This window comes from Pantherophis guttatus, chromosome 4 (genome assembly GCF_059756535.1).
Source record: "Pantherophis guttatus breed Tessera chromosome 4, ASM5975653v1, whole genome shotgun sequence".
NCBI lineage: Eukaryota > Metazoa > Chordata > Lepidosauria > Squamata > Colubridae > Pantherophis > Pantherophis guttatus.
This window is the reverse complement of record NC_142066.1, coordinates 18,789,642-18,813,643: the sequence shown is the minus strand read 5'-3', so window position 1 is coordinate 18,813,643 and position 24,002 is coordinate 18,789,642. Positions and strand designations below refer to the sequence as shown.

General features: G+C 35.9%; 1 protein-coding gene across 1 annotated transcript; it reads right to left on the bottom strand.

The window, feature by feature from the left end:
• Positions 1-525: 525 nt before the first annotated feature.
• LOC117673035 (vomeronasal type-2 receptor 26-like) lies at positions 526-19,430 on the bottom strand. The gene is made up of 5 exons (XM_087894458.1): positions 18,777-19,430; positions 9,374-10,234; positions 5,599-5,826; positions 2,688-2,814; positions 526-1,581 (listed from the first exon to the last, which is right to left on the bottom strand). The coding sequence occupies exons 1-5, from the start codon at positions 19,098-19,100 to the stop codon at positions 680-682; spliced, it is 2,442 nt and encodes an 813-aa protein (XP_087750584.1). The 5' UTR covers positions 19,101-19,430; the 3' UTR covers positions 526-679.
• Between the last annotated feature and the right edge of the window lie 4,572 nt (positions 19,431-24,002).

The window sequence follows — 24,002 nt, the reverse complement described above, 5'->3', positions numbered from 1 at the left end:
TCTATTCCTGGACTGGGAGGCTCTGCTCATAGTCATTCATGCCTTAATTCATTTTCTGAGTGGATTACTGCAATTCAATTTTTAGAGAAGAGAAGGGAAGGGAAGGGAAGGGAAGGGAAGGGAAGGGAAGGGAAGAGAAGAGAAGAGAAGAGAAGAGAAGAGAAGAGAAGAGAAGAGAAGAGAAGAGAAGAGAAGAGAAGAGAAGAGAAGAGAAGTGAAGTGAAGTGAAGTGAAGTGAAGTGAAGTGAAGTGAAGTGAAGTGAAGTGAAGTGAAGTGAAGTGAAGAGAAGAGAAGAGAAGAGTTGGAAGGCATCTTGGAGGTCTTCTTGTCCAATCCCCTGCTTAGGCAGGAAATCCTACACCACTTGGACACTATTCAAATTTTCCATACAATATGGACAGTTATAGGTGGACAATTATAGGTGCAAGCTGAAAATTATGTGTTGCTGCTTCTCAACTGATGACATAAGAGCTATCAATTTTTTACAGATACCTGGTTGAAAAGAATCAAACCATACATTGTCTTTCTTGTAATTAACAAATTTTATTCAATTTCAGTTGCAGAATAGATGATTATATAATGAGAACACAGAAACCAAGCTATATAAAATACAAGATGTTTACTTGAAAATGGAATAGCTTTAAGGAAATCTATTTAATTGCACCTAATGTTAAATTCTTAAATTCTTCCTCTTCTTAGCTGTTCCTTGTTATTTAAATCAGGCCTCAACAGAATAATGTAACATTTTGGGGAAATGATAAAAGCCAGTAACCCCCCGCTGGAGCACAAAATGGAGAAGATTTCAACAGCCACCATATATTTCCCCTTTGTACTCAAGTATGTTGGAACAAATGATAGCCAGATGCTGCAAAATATCAACATGCTAAAGGTAATAAATTTGGCTTCATTAAAGGCATCAGGTAACTTCCGGACCAGGAAAGCCACTATGAAACTAATTGTTGCCAGGAAACCCATAAAACCAAGGACACAGTAGAACATGACAGTTGACCCTTCATTACACATCAAGACAATTTCCTTTGGCATGGAATACATGTCAACATCTACAAATGGGGGAGAGGTTGATAGCCATACAATACAAATAATGGTTTGAATAAAAGAGCACGAAAGGACAATGGAAAGACCCAGTCTCTTCCCCATCCATTTTCTAATTCTGGACCCTGGCTTGGTAGCCATGAAAGCAAGAATTACAATGATAGTCTTGGCCAAAATGCTAGAAACTGCCACGGAGAAGATGATGCCAAAAGTAACTTGCCGAAGAAGGCATGTCCATTGATGAGGCTGACCAATAAATAGCAAAGCACAGAGAAACGAGAGCAGGAGGGTGATGAGAAGAATGTAGGTGAGGTTCTCATTGTTGGCTTTCACAATAGGGGTGTCATTGTGTTTAATGAAGAGCCAGAGCAGCAAAATAGTAATGACAGAAAAAATAATAATCAAACTGGTGAAGGTGATCCCCAAAGTTTCTTCATAGGACAAAAATGTTACATATTTTAGAATGCATAAATTTTGTTCCTCATTGGGGTAATGATCTTGTGGACACTGAAAGCAGTTGTCCATGTCTGTGAAAAAAGAAATAATCCAATCTAATTAACTATTTAAACATGTACACAACTGCATGATGGACAACCAGCAGATCGTAGCTGTGCCTAGTAGAGTCTTTGCACATTTACGAGTGATGCATCAGTTGCATCCATTCCTGGTCTTGCTTGCCATTACCCACACCCTTGTAACCTCCTGCTTAGATTGCTGTAATGCCCTCTACATGGGGCTGCCCTTCAAGACAATTCAGAAACTTCAACTTATACAAAATTTGGCCACATGTGTAATTAATGGCACGAGCCTGATAGCACATGAGATCACTATTCAATGAGTTGCACTGACTATCATGTTTCTCAACCCAATTTTCACCATTGACCAAGAGGCCTTGCTTGCCATCACCCACACCCTTGTAACCTCCTGCTTAGATTGCTGTAATGTGCTCTACATGGGGTTGTCCTTGAAGAGCATTTGTAAAGTTCAACTGGTACAAAATACAGCTATATTTGTAATTAATGACACCAGCTGCATGGCACATGTGAGACCACTGCTTGATGAGTTGCACTGATTGCCAGTGCAATTTAAGGTTCTGGTTGTCATCTTTAAAGTCCTACATGGCTTGGGATAGGTTTACCCAAGGAACTGTCATTTTTCAAGGGTTTCTACCTGTTCAATTTGATCCAACAGATTGAGCATGCTACATATCCCACCAGCCAAAGAGTGTCAGCTGGCAGATAATAGATTTTCTCCTGCATCCCCTGCCTTATGGAATATTCAGATTAGAATGTTACTCTGTTGGCTTCTTAAAAGTTTTAAACACTTGACTATACTGTATATGGAATTTGTTAAGGGCCCTGTTACTTAGGTTTACTATTAGTTGATTAATCATCATTGGTGCCATTTGTACTATTTATTTTGTGGGTGCTTTTATTATTTTAATGTTTTCTAAATTGTTTAAAGTTTAGAATTGTAAGCCTCCTAGACTCACTTGGTTGAGTTGGGTAACTATAGAAATTGAATCAATCAATCAATCAATCAATCAATCAATCAATCTGAGTACCTCAGCAGATGGTCAGTTATTATCACAGACAAAAAGTGAACAAATATTCCGCTAGAAATTATCACTTACCTTTCTGATTAGAAATCTTCCCTCCTGGACAAGGAAGGCAGTCATAGCAGCAAAATGGTTTCCCTTCCTTTTTGGCCTTCCTGTAACCTGGATGACAATGATCATTGCAGAGAGAAAAAGGCTGTATCTAAATATAAAAGAAAGAGAAGAATACTTTCCATATTGCAAATGTGCATATATACAAATAATCATAGCGGTAAGTGCTTTCATAGATGAATCATTCAGAAGGAATTCATATATGATCATTTATAATGCAGAATCTTTTAGGGAAAACCATTTATCAATTGTTTCAGTGCATCCAAAAGTTCATATAGAGAGTGATAGAGAAAAAAAAAGTAATCTGGCATATGTCAGCACTATTTGAATGCCATTTAAATGTCATACTTTGAATTTCTTAGCATTCCTTGGTGATACCTTGTTTATTATTGATCTTCCTCTCACAAATTTGCAGTTAGAAATTCTTCAATTGTAGATAATGAATATAGCTTCCAACTATATCTAAATCATGATTTTGGATAGAAACTGTGGTATAAATGAATGCAATCTAATAAATGTGACATTCCTGCATGGACATATTAAGCCAGGAGAGGTGACATGCTGATCCTGAAATATATGATTCCTGCATATCAATACTCTGTGTAAAAGGAAATACTTGAATATTTCATATTTTGTTGAATACTTTCTCCTATGTCTCTTGATTTGACGTTTCTTTCTACATTTTCTCTGTATTTTCAGACAACTTTCTGAGATATTTAAAGAAGAGTTACTTCAAAAAACTCTTTTTTCCCCCAACCTGTATAATTCTAAAAAAAAACTGAAGAGACCAGAGGTGTCATGGTGAGACCGGACTCTGATGAGCTCCGTGAAAATCCAGCTGGACAAACCGCTGTCAGGGGATCTTCGGACCGAAACTGTCCTGTAGGGACGGCGAAGAAGGAGAGGCATCTTGGATGACCAAAAGGAACAGGCAAGTTCCTCAATAGGTCAGAGACAGTTCTTTGGACCAGCGGCAATGGTGGCAGCCATTGCAAAATTACCGCTCTGAAGCTGGGGCAACTGGACTAAGCTTTTGTACAGGAGCGGTGTTTGAATGGAGTGCTGGAACCAGGTGAGTGATTGGCCAACTCACAGTTAAAAGAAAATTTTGAATTTGGACATTAAAAGGTGTCCCAGAGCTGAAATGAGTGGCTAATTGGCATTTCGGAAATTCCATGGAGGGAGAAGGACAAAGTGGAGGCTAAAACATCAAAGCCCAAGAAAGTTCTTGTATTTACAATTGGATTTGGAGAAACTAAAAATAATAAAAGAAAAGAACCTGAGAAAAAGTATTTTTTATGTGGATTTAAAGTATTTTTGACAGTTTTGATAATTAATTGGCTTAAGAGTATTGTGAATTTAAGAGAGACATTTGCTGGTGGAAAGAGAGTACTGCAATACTTGGTGGAAGATAGAAGAGAAAGTACAGCTGTGACCTTGACTACTAGAAAAGATAATTTGGAAACTGTTTGAAATTTTAAGGAGAGTTTGTCTTTCTACATTGCTTGGTTTTGATTTTCTACGGCTGTGGAAGATAATAAATTTTCAACTTGGACTGGACTGGACAAATATTTGAATTGGACATTAGAATTTGAAAATAAAAAGAGACTACCTGTATATTGATTTTAAGTTCTAATTAAATGTGATATAATTTAAAAGTTTTAACAATTTGTTAAATTGGCAATATGGAGTCTTGGATGTATGAAGAATTAATTGAGATGTTTTAAAATATGTGTGAATCTTTAAAAGTCAGAAATTTTGCTAGAATACACAGAGCAGAAAATAGGAGAGAAGGTGGTAGAAAAGAGCATAAATGAAAAGCAAGAAAATAATACTGAAGGAAAAGGAATTGAAAACAAAAAGCAGTTAGATAATTTCATTGGGATTTACAATGGTGCAAAAAGAGTGGACAGGGAGGAATGTCCCCCAAAAAGAATCAATCAAAGGGTAAAGAGGAAAATAGTGGGAAGAGAATAGGAGAAAGCTTGGGAAGAACTACTTGAATAATATATTTAAAAGTGAGAAAAAGGATTCAGAAGAAAAGATACAATACATATAAAAAGAAAAAAGAAAAGAAAAAGAAATTAAGGGAATGGGATAAAAGGAGGAAATTACCAAGAATTGGAATTTTGGAGAGACCAAGGGAAAATGGTTAAAGAGGGGAAGATTAGTGGAAAAGAGGAAGGAAAATGAGGTATATATTAGTAGATTTAAGGGAACTGTATTAATATTATTAATTGTGGATGGTCAACCAAGTTAAAGGGTTTTTATGTAAGATTTGAATATGATGATGTATATTGCTCATAGTAAAACAGAATAGCAGATGAAATGTGAAATGGCAATTTGGTTTAATTTTGAAGACAATTTAAATTAAGAGACGAAGTTGAAATGTTAAAAAAGTGGGATGGGGAATTTGAGAAATATATTTAGCAATGGAGAAATAAGATAATTAATTGATGTTATTGTAAGAGATTAGGAATTAAGAATTAAGGGTTGTACATATTGTTGTACATTATATGTACAAAGAAGAAAATAAGATAAGATAAAGAAATATGGAAAGAGAATATTACGGCTGAAACTGGAAACAGAGATATGATGTAAAATGGATTTGAAAAGAGAACAACATGGCAGATGTTGAAATAATAAGATATGGTGAAAAATGATTAATTTGTGATAAAGTATTATATAAAAGAGATAATATGGAAAAATGGTAAGTTTAGAATAGATTATAAAGATTATTATGTATAAGATGTATGATGTGACCCGGTCAACACTCTGTTCATAAAATATGTATGATGAAAGAAAATTTCTAATAAAATTTGATTACAAAAAAGAAAAAATTCTCAAGAAGAACTCAAAGAGTTACAGAACCTACCTGTTTAAACCACTTTGGCCAGATTATGGATTCCTTTGAAATAGTAAATGTTTTCTCTGTGAGAGACAAGGGTTGTACGTCTCCAACTTTGATTCTTAGGAAGGAAAGGTTTGGGAAGGTTACCCAGTTGATAATATCAAATCCAGTTTCCATTTCTCCATTTTGATTGAAGAAAACTATTTCCCCAACACTGTTGTTAAATGAAATGATTTCCACAAAACGGTTGAGCTGAAGAGAGAAGATGAAATATCAGGATATATTTAATGACATTGCTCTTTTCCATTTAAATTTGTTTCATGTGGAACAAATAGGCAGAAAACAGGGATTAGAATAATGTCCTGGAGAAAAAGGAGAAATTGGAATGAATAAATGCATCTTTTGAGGAGGCCTCAAGTTTTTGATTGCTTGATACATGATGGTATGCAAACTCATGCATATCAATAATTGGTTGTGAATTGTGCTTGTATGGTTAAGTGTCAATTCATATGAACTCTCAGGCAAATAGCCTATCAGGGGTTCAATATTGGATACAATGCTGCATCAATGTTGAAGCTGCCTGAATGTTTTTCTATGGCTGATCGGGCAGATTTTTCCATGAAAAACTGGAGCTGCTTGGAATCACAATTTCAATTTGTATAGAACTACTGTGGACGAGTTAAGTAGAAATGCATCCTAATTAGGAAAAGCATGTTACACACTGTGAGAATAGGGTTCACACAACAGTCTTTGAAGCAATGTTAGCTTTCATGGCTGGTATCTGTTGGGCGATGTTGGGCTTCATGGTTTATGGTTTGGCACTGGCAAAGTACCCAGGGCAGGAGGGGGTGTAGCAGTTGTCACATCTGGAAATATCTTCTGCTTTCAGAGTTTCCAGATGTGAGAACCTGTTCCTCAAGCTGGGCTCATAGGATCAGTTGGGACGGTTGTTATTGTACCAGCCTCACTGCTGCATAGCTAGCAACCTCTCTGCCATAGCTGCTGGAAGGCAGTGGGTGGTGGGGTTCCCCAGCCTTATGGCCTTGGGATGACATTGGAAGATACTTGGGAGTTTATGGTCACCATGGCAGCAATGAACCTATCTCAGCTTCATAGCGAGACTCAGGACAGTGGTCACATTCTGGATATGATCTTGTTGTTGGAGCTGTGGCAACATGATATGATGGGAGATCTGTCAGTAGGTTCTCTGGAGGCTCTGGAGGAATTGCGGATGTTGAAAAGGACCAAGAGATGACTGGAGTTCCATTGAAGGAAAACAAGGGATGAATCCAACCACTCACAGGTTAGAGCCACTATTAAAACCCTACCTTATGGCAGTAAAAGCAGTGAAATACCATTATTTTTATGTGCTTATTGCATCTATATGATCACTCTGTGACCCTGTTTAGTATCACCTACTGATATTTAAGGAAAAATGGCTCAAATGACATCTTAAAGCTGGTGTGGAGGAATTTGTAGCATAACTGAAGGATAAAATTGCTTGGATCTATTCACAATTGGAAATGAAGTGTGGAGCAGGTCCATTAGAGTTCCCTGGAGTTTGTACTTACTTGGTTATCTGGGCACTTGTTGCCCCTGAAGGAGTAGCCTGGGACCTCGAAACTATTAGCACAAGTACTGCTTTATTAGATTCATGTCCTTGTTGCCCAATGAAAAGTTCCAGAATTGGTAACTTACAGGTGGGTCCTAATAATAACTTCATTACAGTAAGGAGTGTTCCTGGCATTAATTAAGGAGGCTTTGAGCTACTCCCTCCTTAAGATGATAGTTACTTTGAGGTAAGATGGACAGCCTATAAATGATATAAATAAATAATATATCACCCATGCACACCATCTGGACAATTTTCATTCAATCTCTTATCTTCCCTTTTTAGAAATTGAATATCTAAAACCATTTAAGTCAGGTTCCAGGTCATTATGGAACAGAAACAGCATTTGTCATGTTTATAGATGATTTGTGGCAAGACCAGGTTGAGTGTAATGTATCTATCATTGTCCTCCTTGACTCCTTGATGGCTTTTAATACCACTAACTATGGTATCCTTTTCAGATGGCTGAGGAAATTGGGTTCTAGGAAGAAGTTTTGTGCTGGATAAACTCCTTCCTCCAAGGCTGGCCCCAATTGGTGTTGATAGGGAGCAAGAAGTCCACATGTGGCCACTCCACATTTCTGCTGCAGAACCTAACCCTGACCTTCCACTGCTTTTTAACATTTACATAAAGCCATTGAATGAGATTATATGACACCAAGAATGAGGTACTATCAGTATGCTGATGATACTCAACTTTCCATCTACATTCTGGGTTATCTAAGTATTGTTGTGGTTGCCCTTTCACAGTGCCTAGAGGCTTTGGGGATAGGGTTAGGGAGTCACATTACCACAGACAGATCTTTTGTGTAACCTGGGGATTCTCTTAGATACATAACTCCTGCTCAAAAGAGTAGGTGGTGGTTATGGCTAGAACTTCATGTTGTGTACCAGTTGCATCATTTCTTGTACTGTGAGGCCCTGTGTTCATAAATCATGTTCTAGTAATCTTCCAATTGGATTACTACAATGGGACTATCTGTGAAGAGTATTCAGAAGCTGGAGCCTCTAGGGTAGCAACATGCTGTTAGGTAAGCTGCATTGGTTGTTGGTTGGCTTCCAGGTCCAATTCAAGGTGTTGATTTATCATCTTTAAAGCCCTTCATGATATGAGACCAGATTGCATGAGGTACCATCTTGCTCCAATGGGATTGCCCATTCCATTCATGCCAGCAGAAGACTTTTTCTCTGGATCCTGTCAGTTAAGGAACTTTAGCTAGTGGGGTCAAAGAAAAGAGTCTTCTCTAACATGGCCCTGTCCTTTGGAACATCATGCCTCCCAAGGTTAGATCTGCCTCCACCCTTCTGGCCTTCCAGAAGAGCTTAAAAACTGGCTCTGGCAGTTGGCTTGAGAACCCTATGGGGGTGTGCTATGCTGAAGGAGATTGATTGAATGAGAGACAAAAGTCCATTTCCGTACCATCTGTGCTCTTGATTTTCACCTTTTATTTGTTGTTCATCTTAATGTTAATGTGATTAATGTTTATATATTTATGCTTTTATACTATTTCCGGCCACTGACACCCTGAGGTAGCGACATGGGACATATAAATTAAATAATATCAATAAATAATAAAATTAGTGCCATGATATAGAAAACAGATTGTTTTAATGTCAACTGTTATGAGGCAGGCCACCTTGCTTCTGAAGATGTCAGCCACATTTGTGAACCAGCTTCCCATTCCAACTCAGCCCTTCTATTTTTGAAACATCAAACCGTGTGAGGTATTTTACAAAATGGTCTTAAGATATATGGCAGTATAAGACTTTTCTAGTTAGTCTAGATCTGGGGTGTCAAACTCAAGGACCCCGGACCGGATCCGACCTAGGGGTTGCTTAGATCAGGCCTGGGAAGCTGCCCTCAAAACAGCAAAAGACTGGACCACGGTGCCTCTAGCAGTTCTGAGCTCTGTTTTCACTGGCAAAGGGTTGCGGGAGGCCATCACAGCTGAAAATGGAGCTGTGAAATGGATTTTCACTGGCAGAGTTCTCAGGCTAACACAGGTGCCCCCGACACGAATGACATTGAGCTGACCAAACTCATTCTGGCCATGGCCCCCCTGGCCCCCCAAGATCAAACACAACCCTGATGCAGCCCTCAATGAAATCATGTTTGACACCCCTGGTCTAGAATCTCTTCCAGGAACCACATTAACCTAGTTGAAATCTGTTTGTTCAGGACATTACCTTCCACAGGTGTTGAGCCAGTAGGCTTTGGGTTGCTTCACGGACACTCTTTTTCTTTTTTGATCGAAATGAAAGCATGTTATGCAAAGCATATGCCATGGCGTAGACTGCATTGTAGATGCTGTAGCTATGGGAGGTCATGTTCATTTCAAATAATGATGCTGGAAGATTCTCCAGTTTCTCCTCACCTGTGCAGGGAATCCTTTCTTGCCTGTCTACCGTAGATCCAGAAAAGAAGCATCCAAAAGCCTCTTCCCAGAAAACCTGAATGAAGCTATCTTCTATTTCATAGGTAGCATTTGTCAATTGAAGAAATTCAGTGAATCTTGGGACCTCTTTTGAATGAACTGCTAAGGACAGGGCACCATGAAGCAAATCTATGTCTTCATTCTTTTGAAAGGAGAATGATGTGAATTCCATCTGCGCCGTCATAATGTAAACCCTTCCTCTTTCCTTTATTGCTACATCCTCATGTTTTGATATCATGGGAAACAGTCTGACAAATATCATGGTCTCAATTTCACCATAAATAATGCATACGTTAGTAATACTTTCAATTATGACTTCATACATGTTTAACCCCTCTGTCACCATCTTATCAATGTCAGTAATTGATGTAATTACTGGGAATCTTTCAATATAATCAAAACAGATTCCTCTTTGAGAAAATATAGGAAGAGCATCCTGGATAAATCTCTCTCCATTGTCATCATTGTCATAGAGTACCCCAATCCATGTCCACTGGAAATGCAACAGTAACTGGAGAATCCCTTTATATTGTCTCTGTACATCTGGAAACATCTGGTGATAGGAAATAGCCTGAGTTTTCCTATTCATCTCAGAAGCAGAGCCATATGTCAACTATAGAAATTAAAGAAAAATGTATTAGAGTATTTATATCTAGATAAATCTTTATTCTGATTTTTTACCTGAATGTGACAGAGGTAAAATTTCTTTTTTACATAAAAAGATTATGAAACCAAGTTCGCTAATCATTTTCACTTCTCATAGTGTTTTTATCAATACATAAGCCATAGGAGAACATTAGCTGTTTTAAGTTTTTAGATAACATCTGAAAACTTGGTATTTTACAATAATTATAGTGAAAATATTTGAAAAAGAATAAATACTTAATTAATTAATTAATCTGATTTTGGGGGAAAGGGGGAATGATTGTTAAAGAATAATTAAATGGTAAATGGTAAAATTTGATTTGAGTAGTAGTGAATAAATTAAAGGGATTAATATATAAGAACTGGTGGTAAAAGGTAAATATAGAATATATATTGACTAATATATTGACTAAGAAAATTGTGGTTATAAATTGAGAAAAAAGAAGGGAAAACAAAAAAAAAAGGGAGGGGAATATAGACAAATAGAAATTTACATATACATATATATATATAGAGAGAGAGATACACAGAGAAACAATATAAATACAATTTATATATATATATATATATATATATATATATATATATATATATATATTGAATAGAACTAGTAATCAAAAGTAAATAAGAGTGATATCAGTTAAATTAAGTTTGCAAGAAATTAAACAATTAAATCAGAAAGTAGTAAGTATAGAAGAACGTTTTAAATTAAATAGAATATTTTACTTTTATAATACTGTGGAAGGACTTTACTAGAAATTTAACAATGTCAACCACAGTAACAGTAGCCAAAACCAGAAAAAATCCTATCTCTAACCCAACATCCATGGCTTCTCCCACAACCCAACGATCAATAGAAAATATGTTAGGGAAGGAAAAAGATAAAACAGAGTCGACAATGAATAGTATGCAAAATATGCTCCAAATGATCCAAGAGACATTGATGAAGTCACAAGAAAGAATGGCGGATAATCAAGAAGAGGCCTGAAAACACCATTAAGAAATCAAAAATGAGATAGGAGAAGTAAAGGAAGATTTAAAAAAATATGAAGGAAAAGATGGAAAATATACAACAAACAATCGTGGAAAATGAGCAAAAAGTTAAAAAAATAGAAACCAAGGTAGACCAATTAGACCTTAAGTTAGAAAGGCGGAGTAGAAAGTATTAAAATCAAACAAGGAATTGTCGGACTCAATGATATTCCTGAAAATGGAGAAAGCCTCATAATTTCTATATTTTCAGAATATCGGAGGAGAAAGAGGAAGATCTGGGGGGAAAATGGTCGAAATAATAGCAAAGTTAACAGAGAAATAAGACGGAGATAAAAGACACTATAGATGAAATTTATCAAGTGCACAACAATTATATAAGAAGACATAGTTTAGCAAGAGAAGTGCACAAGATTTACAAAAGAAAAACAATAAGAGATGAAATCTACAAAAAATCAAGAGAAGAGACCAAAACATATAAAGGGAAAAAGATTATAATTCTAAAAGAAGTCCCATGTAGAATCCGAGCACAAAGGCAACAGTAACAATTCCTAACATTACATCTTATAAAATACAAAGTAATGTTCAGATAGATTATCCCCGAAGCAGTGGTGAAATCTAAAATTTGTTACTACCGGTTCTGTGGGCGTGGCTTAGTGGGGGGGGGTAATATGACTGGGTGGGCATGGCCAATTTTGTTTTTTACTTTTAAAACCATTTTTTCTACAACCTCTTGGCAAAGAGGTTGTAAAAAAATGCTTTCAAAAGGCTCTGACGATCCCAGCTGAGTTGCCTGATCGGCAGAGGTTTTTTTTCTTTTAAAAGCCTCTGCCAATCAGGCAACTCAGCTGGGATCATCAGAGGCATTTAAAAGAAAAAAAGCCTCTGCTGATCAGGCAACTCAGCTTGGATCGTCAGAGGCATTTAAAAGAAAAAAAGCCTCTGCTGATCAGGCAACTCAGCTTGGATCGTCAGAGGCATTTAAAAGAAAAAAAGCCTCTGCTGATCAGGCAACTCAGCTTGGATCGTCAGAGGCATTTAAAAGAAAAAAAGCCTCTGCCAATCAGGCAACTCAGCTTGGATCGTCAGAAGCTCTTAAAAGCATTTTTTCTATAACTTCTGAAGCTGAGCGGCCCAATCATCAGTGGCTTTTCTTTTTAACTTTTAAAAGCATTTTTTCCGCCGAAGAGGTTGTAGAAAAAATGCTTTTAAAAACTAAAAAAAAAAAAACCTCTGATGATTGCGTGGCTCAGCTGGGCATGTGGGGGGGGGCAGGGATTTTTGCTACCAGTTCTCCGAACCACCCACCTCCATCACTACCAGATCGGGTGATCCGGTCTGAACTGGGAGCATTTCACCCCTGCCCTGAAGGCATTCTCATTACATGGCAGGATAGGAAACTTAAGGTGGATTCGATAGAAAAAGCTCAAGAATTCTACAAAAACTACCTTGAAGAAGAACAAGAAAGTAAAGATAAACCAGAGAGTAAAAGTCAAGAGGATGATCAACAAGAGGAGCTGGAAAGAGAGAGAGAGATAAGAAAAACTCAAGAAAAAGAACGAGACAAAAGAGAAGGAGCAAGAAGAAGAGTAAAAAGGGAGACAAGAAACACCAAGAAACAGATACAATAGGGGATGGAAGAGACATTATGTTTATTCTTCGTGAATATTAATGGTCTAAATTCAGCGAAAAAGAGAACACAAATATTTACAAAATTAAAAAAATTAGAGATAGATGTGATCTGCCTGCAAGAGGTACATATAAAAAAAAAGATTTCAAAAAATATTGGAGAACACTAAATTAGGAAGATTATACATATTGCAGTGTATGTAAAAGAGAGAATAAATTCAAAATTAGTCTATGCAGATGATGAGGGTAGAACTTTGATGTTAAAATTAGACACAGAACATAAACAAATTTTATTAGTAGTGGTATATGCCTCAAACAAAAACCAACAGGAATATTTCAAAAAATTACACAACAGAATAATAGAACAAGGCCTTGAAAATGTAGGCATAGAGTGCGATTACAATACCATAGCTGATAGCAAAAAAGATTACTACAGTAACAAGAAAAATTTTAAAAAAAGAAGAAAATATTACCTAAAGAATTCTTCAATATGATATCAGAATTAAGTTTAAGAGACACATAGAGAGAAATTTATAAAGAACAAAAGCAATATACATATTATTCTCACCCGCATCAATCATGGTACAGGATTGATATGGCCTGGATGACAGCACAATTACAATCAGAATTAGAAAAAATACAAATAGGAATAAATGAATGGGCTGATCATAACCCGATAATTATTTATTGGAAAGGACAAAAAAGATACAAAAGATGGAAGAATATAAGCAATTGTTGGAAAAAGAGCTAAAGATTTTCCTAAGTGTAAATAAAAAGAAGACACGTCGATTCAAAACCTTTGGGATACATTAAAAGCATATATCAGAGGAGTGACGATTGTATATATGGCAAAGAAAAGAAGAGAGAAAAGGTTCCAGTGAGAAAAACTTCAGGAAGAACTTTAAACATTAGAAGAAAACCTACAAAAAGATCTCCCCCCAAAAAAAGTAAAAGAGGAAGGAAGAATAATTAAACATAAACCAAATTTAATAACCCAAGAGGAAGTGGCACTGAAAATAAAGATGGCAAAACAAAATTATTTTAAGCATGCAAACAAGGTGAGCAGATGATTAGCTTATAAACCAAAAAAGGAAAGAGACAAAAGTATGATACAGCATTTGAAAGATGAAGAAGGGAAAATCCAATACAAAAGAGAAGATAAGAAACAAATTATACATACTTTCTTTTCTAAATTATACGCACAGGAAGAAACAATAGAAGCAGAAATTAAAAATTACCTAGAGGAAACAAATATATGTAAACTTACGGAGGAACAGAAAGAAATATTAAATTGACCAATATCTGAAACAGAATTTGGAATTGCAATAAAAAGGCAAAAAAATAACAAAATGCCAGGACCAGATGGAATACCAGTTGAGTTATATAGGCGTATACAAGAACGGAGGATTAATGCTGGAAATATTCAATGAAGCACTAGAGCAAACGAACATACCCAAAACATGGACAGAAGCATTAATCACGCTCATACATAAGGAAGGTGCAGACCAGCAGTCAATACAGAACTACAGGCCAATCTCTTTGTTAAATTCTGATTATAAAATATACATGTCAATTATAGCTGAGAGGTTAAAAACAATTTTAGATAAACATATACACTCAGATCAAAATGGTTTTTTGCCAGTTTTGACTTAGTGTTGTTTTCTAGAACCCAAATAGGAATGAGGAGACTTCTTGACAAGCTCACACGTTACTGTACTGCAAACCACTTGACTATAAATTTAGCTAAATCAAAAGTTTTAGTCTTTGGCAACAAGAATAAAAAGCACAATTGGCAGATTAACGACACAAAAATTGAACAAGTTACCAAATATACTTATCTTGGAATTGTTTTTTCCAGTGCAGGAGGTTGGATTCCGCACCATCAATACCTTTCTCAAAAGGTTAGAGCAGGAGCAAGCCTTGTATCTAAATTAAGTAAACGAATCCAACCAACCTCCATTTTACCTCTTCGTAAAGTCTTTCAGGCTAAACTTGTTCCGATCATGCTCTATGGTGCTGAAATTTGGGGTCTTACAGAGGCCCCCATATTAGAGAGAACTCAAAATAATTTGTTAAGGAGGATGCTTGGGGTAAACAATTCCACTTCAGCTGCAGCCGTCAGAACTGAATTGGGACATTTCTCACTGTACACCTATACAATCACTAGGGCGGTAGCCTACTGGCTAAAAATGACCCAGATGGATGCCAGCAGACTCCCTAAAATATGTCTAGAGGAACAGCAGATTTCAAATCCTCAAAGGTATTCCTGGCTAACTCGGCTGTCAGAAATATTGAACCGATATGGCATAGGGTTCCCGTTGTGTGACACACTGAACCAAGTTAAACAACGGATTAAAGATATACATGGGCAAATGGATATGGCAACCCTTTCAACTAATCGTTCCCTTAAACTGCTGACAGCAGTTAAAACAACTTTCACCCTGGAAAAGTATTTATATTTAGAAATGCCATCAGTGGAGAGACAGTTATTTGTTAAGTTTAGATTCGAACTTCTAGATACCAATGTTAGATTCGGCCGTTATCGGAAAATCCCGTATGACAAAAGAATATGCATATGTGGGGTAAACGTCGTGGAGGACACGGCGCATATAATATTCGAATGTAGTCTCTATCAGGAAGTTAGAAATAAATATCTGTCCCCAATTATAAATAAATTTCCCCACTGGAATATAAGCCAAAAATTAGCATTTCTGTTGAGGGCTGACTCTCCTCCCCTGGTAAGAGCGATCACTCGATACCTTAAAAGGTTGACGGCAATACGAGCCAGTTATATCAAGGAAAATTTTATCGATTGTAAGAAAGATGAGCTCAGTTAGAGAGGAGCTATCCTATTTGGGTTATCTAGTCTTGGCAACTTAGCTATTGAAATTTGATATGGTAAAATTTTAATGTCATCTATCATATATTTTTAGATTGCTATTTTTGTAACTGTTTATCTTTTTCCCTTTTTCTTTTCTGTTTTGTTTGAAAAGGCCTTCGGGCTATTCAATAAACTATACTCCAAACTATACTCTAATTTTAGATAAACATATACACTCGGATCAAAATGGTTTTTTGCCAGGCCAACAAATCAAAAATAACACATGGATCATAATAGATATATTAGAGTTTTATGAAATACACCCAGAGAAACAAGTTTCACTGGTTTTCCTTGATGCCCAAAAAGCTTTTGATAATTTGAATTGGAGTTTTATGATACAACAATTGAAAAAAATGGAATTCAGGTCAAAATTTGAAAAAAATTATTGAGAAAATATATTCAAAACAAACTGCAAGGGTAATTATAAATCAAGATATGACTGATAGATTCGAGATAACAAAAGGTCTGAGACAAAGATGCCCACTTTCCCCACTTCTCTTTATATTGTCATTGGAACCACTCTTAAAAAAAATTAGAGAAGATCGAGAGATAAAAGGATTGAAGATAAAAAATGAAGAATATACATTGCAAGCTTTTGCAGATGACTTGGTTTTCATAATAGAGGAACCTTTAAAATCAGGCCCTAAATTGATCCAAAAAATAGAAGAACTTGGCGCAGTGGCTGGATTAAAAATTAATAAAAATAAACCTAAATTACTAACTAAAAACCTCACAAAAAAACAAGAGATAGAATTAGGAAATAGTATGAAGATTCAAATAACTAAAAAAATAAAATATTTAGGGATTTGGCTAACTGCAAGAGGTTCCTCAATCAAACAGGACAATTATGATAAATTAATACTGCAAATTGGAAAAGATTTGGAAAATTGGAATAATCTACAAATTTCATTTATGGGAAGAGTCGCTGCAATTAAAATGAACATCCTGCCCAAAATTCTATTCCTCTTCCAGGAAGAGGATAAAAAGTTTTTTTGATTTATTAAACAGATTGATTTCAAAATTTATATGGCAAGGGAGAAAACCTAGAATTAGATTAAAAATTCTGCAAGACACCAGGGACAAAGGAGTAGCCGCCCTTCCAGAATGGGAGATCTACTACCAAGCAGCATGCCTAACATGGTTAAAGGAATGGATGGAGTTGGGAAATAAAAGAATATTAACAATTGAAGGACATGATCTACAGGTAGGATGGCATGCATTCCTATGGGATGAAAAATATAAAACTCATGAATATTTTAGAAGACATACTGTATAATTAGGAATGCATTATTATCAATTTGGACTAAAATAAAAAAGCAACACTATATAAAAATACCTATTTGGATCTCGCCTAATGAAACATTAATACTTCCAAATTTAATAGACTGAACCAAGATAATTAGATACAGAGATATTTTAAATGATTTGGGAAAATTAAAAACAAAACAAGAATTGGAACAGGATTTGAATAGGGAAGTTGAAATTCCATAGTTGCTTTTACATGCTGAAAAGTGTAAAAGCAACTATGGAACATATTACCATCTCTGGTGGACTTGCCCAGTGGCAAAGAAATTTTGGGCCAAAGTCAAAAAGTGGCTAGAGAAAATAACACATAAATCAATAAAGGGAGACCCAGAGATATTCTTGCTAGGGATTTTCATGGAAAACTATACAAAGGAAACAAAATATTTAATACTATACATACTAACAGCAGCCTGCATAGTCTATGCACAAAATTGGAAAAAGGAAAACCCACCAACAGAAGAGGAGTTAATTAAAAAAAAATTAGAATGTGCAGAGATGGACAAACTGACAAAAGAACTCAAGGAAAAAGAGGATACAGAATATTATAAAATTTGGCATAGATGGTATGAGTGGTTGGAGGATAGGAAAAATGAGAAAGAGGAATAAAGGAGAGAGAAAGAAATGTTAAAATCAAGGGGGAAATTGGTAAATTACAACATAAATGACTAAAATGTAAAGGTCAAGTAAAATGTAGATGAAATAAAGAACATTGATAGCAATATGGAACAAGATAAAGCTAAAATCTGTATAAATAGTAAATATTAAGAAAGGATCACTATGAAAGCACTATAAAAAGAGTTTATGTATATAAATGTTGTGTGTTTGTGTGTTTGTTTTAATGTGTTTACAATAAAAAAATAAATAAAAAAAGAGAATATTTTATAAAAAATTGTGCAATATTGTGAATGATTGCAATATAGCTATAGATGTTATTCTCCATGGACGGGCACAACAAAATTAGAGAGTGATTTACTCATCCAGAGATTCAAGAACAATTGCATATTAAGTGGTGTTTGCTTGAATATAATCATTGAGGTCACACCACAGGAATGTAAAAAAAAGAAAGAAAGAAAGTCAGTCCTTGGAAGTAGATAAAGAGGGATAAACACAGAATTTCCAACAGAGTGAACTGAATTAAAAATGAAAATGATAAGAGCACCAGTTTAGTCCATGGGTTAAGGCATTATGCGAGTAAAGCAGGAGACCATGAGTTCAAGGCCAGCCTTTAGCCCGAGATAGAGTTCAGTCACTACAACACTGCATATACTGTAAAGAAATATTATAATATTCTTGTTTCATTTATAGACAAACAAAAACATCCCCCAGTATTTTACAGATTTACTTATTTCTCACTAAAGGAAAATCTATGTTCTTCAGAGATTTCCATTACCAATTTATAGTAAAGGAAAATGCAACTGCTGTATTTTTTCCTATTCTGTTGTTTCCAAAAGGGAGAGAATTCATCCTGAATTTAAAGGAAAGGCATAATGTTCATCTCAAAAGAAAGAAACATTTATTTGAAAATGGTTTGTCCTTAAAACATAATGCTGCTCCTTATCTCTATAAAAATATTTATTCAAATGTCATTTTTAATTTTTAGTGAACAAAACTATCTCTATGCATGTTTCAGTGTGAGATAGATACATAGATGATAGACAGCAATTAGACATATAGACTGAGTTAAAAACTGGGAGGAAACTCTTACTTGTGGAATCTTGTAAATGGACAGGATGGCTGCCATGTGGATACAGACTTCAGAATTGGGTCCTCCAATGACTGACACTAGGTTGTTCTCTGTGTCACAGTTGTAGTTAGGGATTAATTTGCCTTGCGTTGAGAAGAGTTCCATTGAGGCATGATAGGTCCAGCTTGCAATAAAATTGCTGTTGTAGATATGGAGGCCTAGGGTGAGATTGGGCAAAATCTGGGGATTTTCATTGATCTCCTTTACAGCAAATACCAAAGACAAAATATGTTGGTAGAGCTGAGTTACTACCCTGAAATGAAAATTATGTGTCAATTTGAGCATATGGATTTCAGAAAAAGAGATGTAGGATATTTTTTCATTTAATTCACAGCTTTAAGCATAACAAAGTCATATTTACCCACATATGGTTGCTGATGAATGTTGTTGAATACTGATACTGCTTTAAAAACATTGTTTAACATCAGGAAATTGCCAAGAATACAAGTATACAACTGAGTTCCGTACACAATTCAATATCATTATTGCCTTTATGCTTCATGCTGCAATTATATCTATATTCTACAGAACCTTTCTGCAATTGTGAACAATTGTATAACTGATAGATAGGTCACCTGCATCAAGTTGTGGTCTCCCCTTCCCCTTAATTAAGATCATGAATTAATATTTATCATCATCATTATCATCATCATCATTAAATGCTCCTAGCTACAGAAGTCTTGCAAAATCTGAAATAGCAATAGCACTTAGACTTACATATACCGCTTCATAGTGCATAGTAAATTCATCTATATGAATGTGATTGAATAGAACCTTTTATTCACAATGCATTGCTGAATTAACTTTTACATCCAACATATTCTTAAACAGTTTCAGTCTTCACAGAAGAAGGGTTAATACAATATAGAATCAGCACAAATCCATGAAACCCGTCTTCTGAATAATTAGTTTTAGATACATGAGCATCTTACTCAGTATCATAGAAAAGGTCAGTAGAAGGCTTTTGGTGAAAGTCCATTGTTTTTGAAAATATATAGATTTGAGACAAAATGCCAGCAACAATGACATCTCCTGATTGATAGTATTTATGAGGAATTGGAACAGGATCACTAACAATGCAGTTCGTGTGAGGAATCTCTGAGAATACCCCAGACAAAAGAATTAAGACAATACAGAAATTCTTTAATTTGCATGATAGAATTCCTTCTTTGCAGTCTTTCATTTGCCCAATTTTGTCTTGTAATAAATTCTTGGCTGAATAGCATAGCCTAACTTGAATGACCACTCAGTTGTTTTATAGCACCCTTGCAACACATTACAGGGCAGCACCAACATATATACAGCATATACACTGCTTCTTTACATTATAGAGCAAATAATGCTTCTGTCTCTTGCTTTACTTTTTCTGGTGATTAACGAAATTCCCTTGAGACTTGGGGATGAAGCAAAAGTAATTGGAGTTAATTTGATAATTGCCAAAAAAATAACCCCCTATTCAAGATCACAAATTCTATGTGATATCACAGGAATATATTCATCATCTTTCATCAAAAGCCATCTCCATCCATTCTCCCAGGATTACCAAAAGACTCAAACGTCCTTAGAAATAAATAAATAAATAAAGATACAAGGTATTCCTTAGCGTTCCATATCAGACTTCAGGGGTTTTTATTTACTTTTCAATGGAATTGGAGTAAAACTAGTATCTTTCATCATGTAAAGTGTGACCTAAATGGAACATTCAGCACCAACTGTTAGCTAAACTCACTAGCAAATAAATTATGTAGTCTGCAAGGAATTGGAGATTCTGAGGGAGTTGCATAAGGTTGAAACCTATTCCTCCAAAGCCTTGGGGAGACCATTGATAAAGCACCAAGTCCTCCAAGTTTATAGGGAGGTGTTTGAGGGCCCTATTGCATCTGTGCCCAGAGAGGTTCATTTTCAACTTGATCCCACTGTCCCTCCAGTACAAAGTGCCCCGCGCAATGTCCCTATAGCCATTAAGGCACAGGTTAAAGCACAGTTGGATAAATATGAAGCAGAGGGACATATTGTTTCAGTAGCCCAGCCAACCGACTGGATAAGTAATATGGTGGTGATTAGGAAGTTGGAAAAGATCCGAATTTGCATTGATCCTAAGTTTTTGAATATGGCCTTGAAACGATCGCATTGCCAACATTAGAGGATGTTTTGCACAAGCTGCCTAAGGCACGGGTTTTTACACTTGTTGATGCCAGGGATGCCTTCTTACAGTGTAAACTGGATGAAGAGAGCAGTTATATGACTACATTTTGGACTCCTAAATAAATAAATAAATAAATAAATAAAGATACAAGGTATTCCTTAGCATTCCATATCAGACTTCAGGGGTTTTTATTTCCTTTTCAATGGAATTGGAGTAAAACTAGTATCTTTCATCAAGTAAAGTGTGACAGAAACGGTACATTCAGCACCAACTGAATGTTAGCTAAACTCACTAGCAAATAAATTATGTAGTCTGCAAGGAATTGGAGAATATGGCCAGGAGCTTTATTTTTATTTTTTTTATTTCTTTTTTATTTTTAATTGACCAGGATATTGATCATCATGTAGAATTCATTTGCTGCTGTTAGTCTGCATTTAGTTAATTACTAATCTAATCCTTGGTTGATCTTGTATCTCTTTGTGTCATTGTTTTTAATTTAAAGGGAGGAAATACTGCATGGAAATTTATTTTATTTATTTATTTATTTGTCAAGCATATATAAAATAACAGATAAAAGTATAGACATGATTTGAATACATGAAAAGGATACGAATAAAAAGGGACATTAGGACAGGGACGGTAGGCACGTTGGTGCGCTTATGCATGCCTCTTACAGACCTCTTAGGAATGGGGTGAGGTCTTCAGTAGACAGTTTAAGGTGAAAGTTTTGGGGATTTGGGGAAGAAACCACAGAGTCAGGTAGTGCATTCCAGGCATTGACAATTCTGTTACTGAAGTTGTATTTTCTGCAATCGAGTTTGGAGCAGTTTACCTTGAGTTTGTATCTATTGTTTGGTCGTGTATTGTTGTGGGTGTAGCTGAAGTAGTCATTGACAGGTAGGACATTGTGGCAGATAATTTTATGTACTATGCTTAGGTTGGACCGTAGTTAGCATAGTTCTAAATTGTCTAAGCCCAAAATTTCAAGTCTGCTGGCATAAGGTATCCTATTGTGGGTAGAGGAGTGGAATACTCTTCTCGTGAAATATCTCTGGACTCTCTCAATTGTATTAATGTCCAATATGCAGTGCGGGTTGCAGACAGATGAGTTTAAGATTAGGTTAACAACTCTTAATGCCTTTTTGGTAATGTTGTTACAGTGGGCTCTGGCACTTAGATCTTCAGAAATGAGTACTCCAAGGTCCTTGACAGAGAGAGGGTCGCCTACAAGGTCATGTCCATCTAACTTGTATTTTATGTTCTGATTTTTTTTTTGCCAATATGCAAGACAGAGCATTTGTTGGTTGAGATTTGAAGTTGTCACTTGTTTGACCAATCTGACACATAGTCAAGGTCTTTTTTAAGGGTAGTAGCATTGTCGGTGATGTTGAATAGATTTACATCATCAGCAAAGAGAACACAGTTGCTTTTAATATGATCGCAAAGGTCATTAATTCTCTGACCTTCTTCTCCTTCCTGCAGACATTTTATTACCCCCCCAAGGAACATCATATATTTTGTTTTCAGATAAAGATTTAAAATTGCTTTGTGACTAAGATTCCTTGACAGATTTGAAGCACACAAATCCCAAAACACAAGAAAACATGATCGCAAATCCTTCATTGCATTCCACTATAATTTCCTGAGACATTGAATGGTTTTAAAAATGTGGGAATGATGGTAATGGGATCAGCTATGAGGCACAAATGGTGGCTTGAAAAGAGATCAGTAAAATACAATGAACCTTATTTCCTCCAGTCATTTCCTCATTCCCCAGATTTGTGGGAGACTGTAGCTAACAATATAGAGCAACAACAAAAGCTGGGCAGTATGTCACCATAGAGAATGTTAACATATTATGCGAAGAAAGAGAATGTCTATCTACAAATGTGATCTTAGGTATTTCAACTTCTCAAATGATAATTTACAAGAAAAGCAAACGTGTACCCATGTGTCAGTGGTGAAATCCAATTTTTTTTACTACTGGTTCTATGGGCGTGGCTTGGTGGGCGTGGTGTGACTTGGTGGGCATGGCAGGGGAAGGATACTGCAAAATCTCTATTCCCACTCCACTCCTGGGGGGAAGGATATTGCAAAATATCCATTCCCACCCCACTCTGGGGCCAGCCAGAGATGGTATTTTCCGGTTCTCCAAACTACTCATAATTTCTGTTACCGGTTCTCCAGAACCTGTCAGAACCTGCTGGATTTCACCCCTGCCATGTGTAAAGTTATTAGGTTGTATACAGTATACACATATGCTTTCCAAAGAATTAAGTACTGAATTCTCAGAGGTGGAAATTGAAACTACAAGAAAGAAGAAATAAAACAGTGCTGTCTTTTCTACATGGCCACACTTCACTGCAATGGTTTGGCCAACAAACAGAAAAGTAGAAGGGAGATGAGGATAATGTAGGTGAGGTTCCTGTTGTTGGCTTTGACAATGGGTGTGTCCCTGTATTGAATAAAGATCCTGAGCACATAAGATGTAATGAAAGCAAAAGAAAGAGCACAAACAGCCAAACTTATTCCCCGAGAGTCTTCATATGATAAGAATGTTATGACTTTTAGAATGCAGGAATTTTTTTTTGTGGTTTGGGTATTGATCTTCTGGACATGGAGAACAGTCAGCTTGAACAGAGAAATATGCAAAACTGCATAAAGGATTCATTTTTTTTAATCCAGAGTGATGAGATCACAGTTGGAAGTAGATCAAAAGGGAAACCTCCTTAATTCATTGTAATATAAAAAGAGGGAAGAATTGCAGCACATGACTTAAGTCATTTCTTGAATGGATTATCCATGGAGAGTATTCAAATTTTCAGCTCATTCTACATGGACACTTATGGCTGGACAGTTATGGGTGCAAGTCACTTAGGACATTTCACACCTATGTTCTATAAACTGACAATTTTATTCAATTTCAGTTTTAGAGAAGGAGATTATATAATAAGAACCCAGAAACCAAGCTGTATAAAATACAAGATATTTACTTGAAAACAGAATAGCTTTAAGGAAATCTATTTATTTGCACCCAATTC

Bases quoted from the DNA above. Each gene is read 5' to 3' on its own strand.
- LOC117673035 (XM_087894458.1), bottom strand. From the start codon at position 19,100: ATGCTCAAATTGACACATAATTTTCATTTCAGGGTAGTAACTCAGCTC. The intron at 5,827-9,373 runs GTAATGTCCTGA...TTCTCTCTTCAG, and splicing joins TGGCTCAACACCTGTGGAAG to CTCAACCGTTTTGTGGAAAT. The intron at 2,815-5,598 runs GTAGGTTCTGTA...TTTTATATTTAG, and splicing joins GGCCAAAGTGGTTTAAACAG to ATACAGCCTTTTTCTCTCTG.